This window comes from Corvus hawaiiensis, chromosome 2 (genome assembly GCF_020740725.1).
Source record: "Corvus hawaiiensis isolate bCorHaw1 chromosome 2, bCorHaw1.pri.cur, whole genome shotgun sequence".
NCBI lineage: Eukaryota > Metazoa > Chordata > Aves > Passeriformes > Corvidae > Corvus > Corvus hawaiiensis.
The window spans coordinates 59,135,842-59,145,590 of record NC_063214.1 but is presented as its reverse complement, the minus strand read 5'-3'; the positions used below and the strand labels follow the sequence as shown (position 1 = coordinate 59,145,590).

Below are 9,749 nucleotides of genomic sequence, written 5' to 3'. Positions count from 1 at the left end.
GGTAATTAGGAAAATAGCATTGGCCTGGGAAATTGGAACAAGAATGTCCTCTACCAATAATAAGGAAAATGCAGTTATTTCTGTACATTATGAACATCAAAGCAGGATCTGAAAGATAGCCATGTAGGAGGTGTGATTCTTTTGAGTTTTGTAACTGAATTATCCATTAAATAACTGGACGAGTTGCCTCTTTTTGTTCTGAAACTGAAGATGCATTATCATAACTTCTCCTTGGGCAAGTATTGCAAAAGATTGAATCACTCTGGGTCAGTTATTTTGCTCCTGGTCCTCTGCTGTCCTAGTGTAATTGTCACCTGTTAGCACTGCAGTGAGCTCTGCAGAGTGCTTAGCTCTGCACCTCTGTGTTCAGACACACAAGGTAGGAGTATGTGTCACCGAACTTGTAAGCAGATGCAAAAACTTTGATAGACAATCCAAAATTTCCCACCACAGCTGATAAAATATTTCTTCCTGCCAAGGGGAAGGGAAAAAAAAGAACTTGAACTCTGTGCTCTTTCTGCCTTCTGTAGCCACTGCCACACAGTGGCTCTTCACTAGTCATAGGACCTGCTGCAGTTCCATCACAGGACAGTACATGGATGCTATTTCCACATACAGAAAAATCTCCTGACTCCGGGAGATTCCCCAAAATTACCTCCGCCCTGGAAAGAATTTGCAACAAAGTTTACAAGAGGATGTAATGGATCTTGGCAAAACTTCAAACCTTAACTTTAAAAGCCCAAAGCTACTGTTCAGAGATAAGTACTGGCTGCAGGTCAGGAAACCAGACTTACCTCCTGACTCAGTTGCTTGCTACAGCAAGAAAATTGGACAGCTCTCTCTGGGATTATAATTAATTCTTGCCTTAGCAAATGGCAGTAAAACATTCAGATTACAAGTATTACTGCATCTTCTTCTTCTCATTAGGGGTTACTTATCCTTCCAGTTTCAAGATGAAGACAGTTTTTACCTTATACATCAAAAGAAGAAATGTTACATGGCTGACAGTATTGAAGGACTTCTAGAAAGATTGAGGCAGCTGCTGCCATTATCTAGAGTCTGATACACAGCTGTATGGAGAGCTTTAACTGGATGCTGTATTGTCTGATTTCCTTCTTGGCTGTGAAAACTTGTCTAACTGGGATGGACTGTAAAAACGCCTGGATTTCTGTCTGATCACCAGTGCCACCGTCTGGCTCTGACTGTCAGCACAAGGTGGTTGTAAGCCCAACTTAAAACCTTAAAAACAACAGTTCTTGGAAATGACACATTCAGCTTTTCTTTACTTTTTCTCTAAAAAAGAAAAGATAACAATCTTGGCTACTACCAGGCAAACCCCTAGTGAGTCCAATTAAACTCACTCAGGTTTGTATAGGCTTGGCCTAGTTCAATATCTGACCTACAACTGCAGAGATTGTGCAAGGAATGCACTGTAGGATCCTAGTAGATATCCAAAGATTTTGCTAAATCTCCAGAAACAGATTCCTTCCTATTCAAAGTTTAAAATAGTGAGGTTTCTTGCTAAAGTCAGAATAGCTTTTTAACACAGGATTGAAGCCCTCTCTGAAAAGTTGTATTTAAAACTATAAAGAAGAAGGGAAAAGGTACATTACAAATGAGATACAAGGAGCCAAGAAGTTTTAACAGGCAAGCAGGCCAAATAAAGCATCCTGGAAGGCTCGGGCGTTATGAATAGACGTGAATTTGCTTTATTATGAATTTATCACATTCACGCAGTGACAATGGTACAATCTGATTTATTTCCCAGACCTTGTAAGCTCCACTGGTTGATACTTTATAGTTGAAAAACATCAGGAGAGAGGAACAAGAACATGTTGCAAGAACATTGGAGTGAGGAAGGCAAAGCCTCTGCCAAGACCATGAGTTCAGAGGGTAGAAAATTTTTAAGAAGAGATTTATCAGGGGCTGAAAAAGCATCCCAGTACCTGTGGAAAAAACCACCCTGAGCTTTCCAGAGCACTTCTAGTTGAAGACAGGAGGGAAGAGGCCACTTCTTTGGTATGGTAGATGAGTAAACAGGTTTAGCTAATGAAACAGCCAATATCAGAGAAAAAAAACTGACTTTGAAGCAAAATGAGAATAATCCTTCAGTGGTGTCTACCTTGCCTAACATAGCACATCTTGCAGATGGTGAATTCTCTCTGCATTGCTTGTCTGCAGGAGACATCGTGGTTGTCTCTGGACAAACTGCAGAGGTCTATCTAACAGCATGAAACTATTCACCGCACCCATTTGCAATATGAACAGGTTATTCCATCTCTCCTCCCAGTCATACAGAAAAGACAATCCAGAGTACTTCACTGAAGCTGCTCCGGTGTTTCTCCTGCAAGGATTTTGACATCTGTCCTAGCAAACAGGCATTTAATGTGTGCACTCTTGGGTCTGGATAGGTGCATTTTTCTACAGAATACAGTATGAACATTAATCACTAACTCACCATCTCTACCAACAGAAGAACTGTGAAACACCAGGGAAGACTGGTAGGTGAAAGGTTCAATGAAAACAAAAGGATTTGGTTTACAAAAATGATCTTTTCAGCTAAACTGTGGAGCTCCTTGCACGGATGCTGCAAATGATGGAAATTTACGTGGGCTCAAGAGGAATTCTTAGCAGGTTTAAAGAAGAGAAACAAGAAGAGGGTTAGTAAATACACAAAAGCCACCTCTGCCTTGAGAAGCCACTGAGCCACAGATGGCTGTAGAATAGTAGTCAAAAACCCTGTCATGATTTCTTGTCTACTATATTCCAAACATCCATTCTGGACCTCCAGGTACTATCCTAGATGGATTTTTGTCCTAACAGACACTTATATTCTTCTGATTCAGGGTCCCCTGGGACTGAGTACACTCAGAAATTTCATTGAAGTGTACTGAAACACAATTCATCTTCACCAGCCTATGAGTTGCCCAAGGTCACTTAAAATGTTAATGGCAAAGCTACAAGTAAAACAGAATTGTCTCACCACCTTCACTCATTCTGATGACTCAGTCCTGTCTGTACACAGCAAAGAAATAATTAACAAGCAATGAAGATAGCACACATGTAGTACAGCTCTAATTTGTCCTGTTGCTCTTGCACTCACCATTATTCTCTCCATATGTAAATGTGATCAGAGGTTATTTACATTTCAACACAAAAACAACATATTGCACTTTGCCAGATTCCACTAATAGTGCTTATGAAGCCATACTATTACAGCAAGCAATGATATATGGTAAAAGACAGACATTTAATGGAAGCATGAGATGTCATGGAAATAATTCTGCTTAAATAGAAGTGAGGAAACAGTTAACAATGTTACATTTTCAGTATCAGGGTTCAGGATAACAACCAGTTGCTTGAATGCAAGAGAAAAAAATCTTCCAAGTTCAAATTTCAGCCAGCTGGCACTGCTGGCAGGACTTTGGTGCCATGCACTACTGTCACATTCCACCCAGCTTCTGTATGCCAGCTTTGCAATGTAAAATATTTAAATACAATCCTCACATCTTCCAGTTCATACTTCTGCTAAGTAAATGTGAATGTATAGTAAATTCCACAGCCAGGGAACCGTGTGTATGAAATTCTCAGAAAGATGGATGTTTTCTGGTTGTGTAGCTGCTTTTCAATAAGATGTTGTACACTGTGTGCTTTTCTAACCTGCTTTCCCTATGTGTGCTCTTTTTAGAGAACAGCTGTGTAGTCTTTTTAATCTGACATAAATCTGGCCTGTCACTAACATGGTTAGTCCCACCATTCTTGTTCCCAGCTGCTCTGATTCACTGCCTCCCTCATTTATGAACCTGAGGTGTAAATTGCATCAGGGAACACATCCTGCTGAAAAAGTAATCTCTCTCCCAGTTTGCTGAGTCAGGTTTGGTTTTCTGCTATGTTTAATCTGATTGAACTCTGTCCTGTCCCCTCCCTGTGCCACCCACAGCATGCTAGAAAACAGATTAATGAGAAAAAATGGGGGGTTTTGATCCAGATATATAGCTCAGATGTATAGTTCATTCAATAACAGTGTCATTCAATAACACTTCAATCAATAACAGTGTTAGCATAAGGAAGAAGGGATTAGGCCTGAAAAGTAGCTGCCTCTTTTCCAGTAGCTGCTGGACACATGCTGGTTTAAATTCACTCTTTTAGCTGTTTGTCTCACAGAAGTACTTTGTCAGATAAAATATTAATAAACAAGTTTAGAAGTACATATAAATCATAATCTTGCAAAATTTTCAACATACTACTGTGGCAGAGGATTTTGCTACTTTTTCATTCTTGGTTTATTCCCATATCTTTCTTCAGTGGATGTCTGTTCACTATCAAACTCAGAAAACCAGCCTATATTTACTTCATAATCTGCAAAACCTAGCTGCATAGGCATGTCCTAAATAAATCCTAGAATGAAACCAATTAGAACAGATTCAGTCAACAAAATGCTTATTTTCATACAGTATTCTTTATATTAATGATCACAAATTTAAGGTGAAAAAAATTGAAACAAATCTAAACATCCGTATACAAGCAGATTTCAAAACCTCAACAAAAAATTAGCCATTTTAAAGTTCTGTAAAAGGGCAATACTTCACATCTTTGTTGTGATCAAGAAGATGGTAGAGAGGAAGGGAAAATCTTAGCCTACTGACAAATAAAAATATATTGTTTATAAAAACATACTTTTTATACTCTACATAATCATCTTCATATAATATTTTCATTTAATTGCATCCTGATAACATGGTAAACAAGCTTAATGACCCTCTGACCTTTTTTTTGTATTTAAAAATAAATCAGTAGAATGACACTGGGTCACCCTCAAGATGTGTTACTAAATGCTGTTTGGTAAAAGGTACAGAAAAATGGTGTACATAGAAAGTAGAATGTTTTCATTGTTCAGGTAAAAAAATTTGTGGTGTTTTAATGTATTGGACCAGAATGAGTTTTGTGGGTGAGGAGGAGTCTTTGATATGGCTTTTTAAAGATCATTATCTTCTTAAAATGTAAATACAGAAGTGATATAACTAACTTATGTTTCATCTGGAGATTAGGATACTCCAGCTGTACCAGGGAGACACATACAAATGAATGAGCTTGGTTTACGAAAAGTCTTGTTAGCTTGGCAATTTGCCCAAGATTATTAATTTGTTATTGTTATTATTTACAAATGTCAGTAATTCAGGGTATGGGCTGACATCACAGTTAAGCAGCATGGCCAAATACTGTCAAAGGGCAACCTTGCTTCTAGCACACTCGGCCATTCACTCCTGACATGCACTTCATGCCAACACTGGGACCCATCTCATGCTGTATTGAGCCAGTTCAGGCAATTAAACCCCAGAAAACTGATCCCAGAAAATGTGATTAAGCTTCAGCCAGTTTGGCCCTGTGACCTTCATATGTAAATAAAAACATCTATACATAGTTATTTTAAAACCTTACCAAAAAACCCCAAACATTTTGAAAGGTCTGGAAATAAAAACTTCTTTGTTGTGATCAGTAGGCTGAGGAAGGGGAAGATCTGACAAATTTTATAGTTGTTGATAAAGAAAATGAAAGCTTGTATCTTGTATTCTACATATCTCTGTAATTTACAAAAATGCGAAAATGAGGGTAAATATTTGCTAGCAGAAAGTTTTATTTCTTCTTTATCAGTCAGGAACTGTTATTCTGCCTCTGGAGCTCTACTCAGCTAAGTTTGTAGCTTCCTTTTAAAAGAATTCAAACGTGACACTTCAGAGTCAGACTCTTCACAGACCAGAAACTGTGGGCTAATCAAAGAAGGGCCACTTTTTAAATTTTGAACAAATCTGCAGTCAGAGACCGTGTGGCTCCCTGACCTTTAAAAACCGAGTCGTATCTTACTTGTTTTCAGCTGCCCCTCATTTGCACAAACGCTTTTTCTATTCCCTATGACCTCACGAGTCCCTGCGCACTCAAAGGCAAAGAACCCCAGGCGAGCAGCAGGACAGAGCACCTCTCCCTCTCCAGCCTGCCTTGGAACCTCGCCACCTTCCACACCAGCGACGTCACCGCCACGCGCATCTTGCGCGCTCCTGACACGCCCCCGGGCAAGGGCCTCCCAAAACCCGGGCTCCCAAACCCTGATTGGCGGATCCGCCCCCGCCCGCCCGCGGCGGGACGGAGCCTCGCCGAGCGCCCGGGGCTGCCATGGGCGAGGAGGCGGCGCAGCCCCGGCGGCCCGGGATCGGCGTGGGGGTGGTGGTCACCAGCGCCGCGCACCCCAACTGTGTCCTCCTGGGCAAGCGGAAAGGCGCGCTGGGCGCCGGCACCTACCAGCTCCCCGGAGGCCACCTGGAGTTCGGGTAGGAGCCCCGCGCTCTCCCTCCCCGCCCTGCCCTTCCGTGTCCTGAGGCGCCGTGCCGTGCCGGGCCGGGCCTTCCCTTCCCTTGCCCGCCCGCAGGGAGAGCCTGGCGGAGTGCGCGGCGCGGGAGACGCTGGAGGAGGCGGCGCTGCCGCTGCGCCACGTGCGGTTCGCGTCGGCCGTGAACGCGGTGTGCGCGTCCCAGCGCTACCACTATGTCACCGTGCTCATGAAGGGCGAGGCCGAGGCGGGCGCCGAGCCGCGCAACCAGGAGCCCGACAAGAACGAGGGTGAGTAATCATCTAGTTCCAAGCCCCCTGCCACGGGGAGGGGCACCTCCCACGAGATCAGGTGGCTCAGAGCTCCATCCAGCCTGGCCTTGAACACTTCCAGGGATGGGGCATCCGCAGCTTCTCTGGGAAACAGAAAAGCTGCTCAGGCAAAAGGACTCTGGATGTAACAGAGAACTTGTCTTTGTATTGGTAGTTTCTGCATGATCCATCCAGACTTGCAGAGGAAGAATTGTTGTATCACAGAAACACAGAATATCCCGAGTTGGAAGGGACACCCAAGCATCATCTTAATCCCATTCCTGGCCCTGCACAGGACAACTTGTCCTGGCCCTGCACAGGACAACAACAGCACAATCCCACCTTGTGCCTGAGAAGATTGTCGAAAAACTCCTTGAGCTCTGTCAGGCTGCACTGTGGAGCCTGTTCCAGTGCCCCACCACCCTCTGGGTGAAAAGCCTTTTGCTAACATGCAGCCTAAACCTCCCCTGACACAACTTCATGCTGTTTCCTTGGGTCCTGTCTCAACTCTATACTCTGATTTTTCTTCCTTCTTTTTTTTTCTTTTTTTTACCCCCTACAGGCTGGGAATGGGTCAAATGGGATGAATTTCCTCCAGCAGATCAACTGTTCTGGGCCTTACGCTGTTTAAGAGAGCAAGGTTACAATCCCTTTACTGAAGAGCTGCATCATCTAAAGGGGTACACAGGAAGTCACCAATTAGAGTAAAAACAAATTGTATGTTATAAAAAACTAAAGGACAGACCTGCTTTTTTTGGTGTAGAAGAAAAAAAGATTTAAAGTGCTCACCCTGCCCATGTGAAAATATTACCTTTACCAAAGAAGAAAATACGAAATGTTTCAGTGCTTTTACCATATTTCCAATGACGGTTGTCTCATTTCAGATCCACTTCCACGTCTAGTTAACAATTAATGCTTGCTTTTACAGAAAACTCAGTGTTTTATCTAGTTAATCTTTATATTGATGAACAGCCATTTGGAAGTCAGAACTAGCCAGGGAAGCTTACTCACTTAGAAGCAGTTGCAGCAAGAAAACTTACTTGTTTAAACCTGCTTTCCTGTAATTATTGGACCGATTTTAAAACTTAGCTTTGTCTCTTAGCTTCAGTTATGAAGCTACTGCCATGAACAAAAGTTACATTTAATAGACAGTGTCTTTTTCTCCTGCAGACAGCAGTATATACTTGAAAATCAAAGGAGTATTATAAATGTGAAAAAATTGTCGTGACTTATTGCAGGGAATGAAAATTCCCTGACCCTTCTTGCCACTTGCTTTCACAAGAGAATGCTGTTTAGAGCCTCAGTTACATTGAATTTATCTGCAGAAATGTCTCAGATCTCTGCAGTTGATCTAAATTTATGTTATTGAGCTCTTAAAATGGAGAGGTGCCTACTCTACTAGGCTGACACAAATCTCATTTTTAGATGTAGCTCCACGGCAAAGTCATACTTTGTGGCTAAAGAGTTGTCAATATTAAACAGCACAGATGGGTGTAATTCTGTATGGCTACTGAGATTTGGTAAAATTGTAAATTTTGACTGATTAAATGACTGAGTTGTTAGTGGATGAAACTACAGTACCCAACAATACATACAAAACCAAGGAGTTCATTTTTTTTTCTAGAATCTGTAACCAATCTTGATTATTTTCTAACTGTAAGTCACTAAGATACCAGCAATTAATTTTAGGATATAACTTTTAAAGAAATCCCTAATTCGCTCATTTTTTTCTTGCCAGGGTTCTTTTAAAGCACAGCTCTTGTCTATTTCCTTTAGATATACTCATTGTACAAAAATGTTGTAAGATACCTTTAATTTCTTTTGAACAAAACACAGGCACAATACTGAGAGATTAAAATTGCCTGAAATTATGAATTGATTTCTCAGTTCTTAAGAGAAATCAGCTTGAGGGGTTTAAAGCTCTTCCTCACTTTGTACACCCATTTTTTTAAACAGAGATGGCTCTTCTTGCTGAGAAGCAGACAGTGATGAGGCGTCAGGATGCTACTGCCCATGGCAGTCCTGTTAGAGTTTGAAGTATTAATTACATGCAACTTCCCTTAGGACAGGTACCCATTCTCTGAAGTGAGGAAAGATGTTACACGGCAGTTTTGAAATGGGAAATATCACTGAAAAGTCCTTTGCTACTGTACCTTTGTAAAAAGCTTATTTTTCTATTCAAAAGTGGAGATTAGCTTCCTGAAAGCAACCTTATGTACACTAAAAAATTATTCCATTCAGCTGTCAACAAAGAAGCTGTAGGAACAGTTGACAGATGTCCTGCCCATCTGTCACAAAGAATAATGAAGAAAAAAAAATTAAAATATTTAGTACAATTTTTAATTTTAGAAGGCATCTAGCTTCTGATGAGAAAACAGGAGCCACTGCAAAATGGTTTGTCATGCAATAAATACTTTCTTAGCATGTTTTGTTAATGGTTATATTCATTCTGTATCTTATAAATACACAAGTGGACACTGAAATGAGGACACAAACAGTATCTCCATATGTGAGCATTTCTCTATCCTTTTTAAGTGGACTGAGTAAATGACTACAGTGCATTACTGCAACCAGCTGTCAGCAATCCCCAACTTAAATAACTTTGTTTGTATGTACCAAACATTTATATTTCCCACCCCTACAGAAAATTTGGTTCACAGCCAGTTTTAGCTGCCAAGACTCAGTCCTTTCACCTAAGTCTTTACTTTGATTTTTGGTACTTTTGCTAAATAGGAAAATCTATTATGTACATATCTACACCACTGAGTAACAGAACACTCAGTTACCATTTCATGGTTCACTAAACTGCTTGTAACTGACAGAATTCACCTAAAATGGCATTATAGTTAGCCAGCATTGAGAAATATACTCCTGAACTGTTCATAGTTTGGAGCACTGATGCAAGGAAACTGATTAGGATGCATCTAATACCCAGAGTTTGATTTTATGCTAAGTGAACAGTGGGCAGAGCTGTTATCTTACCTATTTTTTAGATGTTGGTTGGTCCCATTTAATCCTTTAATAGAGTAACAACCCAGAAAAAGAAGTGGTCATTGCTTCAGTTCCATCTTATTGCCTGGAAACAATCACCCACCTCCACAATATTTCAGTTGGTG

At 41.0% G+C, this 9,749-nt stretch overlaps 1 protein-coding gene across 1 annotated transcript; it reads left to right on the top strand.

Annotated features, from left to right (window-relative positions):
* The first annotated feature begins 6,099 nt into the window (after window positions 1-6,099).
* NUDT15 (nudix hydrolase 15) lies at window positions 6,100-9,057 on the top strand. The gene is made up of 3 exons (XM_048295279.1): window positions 6,100-6,323; window positions 6,422-6,612; window positions 7,196-9,057. The coding sequence occupies exons 1-3, from the start codon at window positions 6,169-6,171 to the stop codon at window positions 7,339-7,341; spliced, it is 492 nt and encodes a 163-aa protein (XP_048151236.1). The 5' UTR covers window positions 6,100-6,168; the 3' UTR covers window positions 7,342-9,057.
* The last annotated feature ends 692 nt before the right edge of the window (window positions 9,058-9,749 follow it).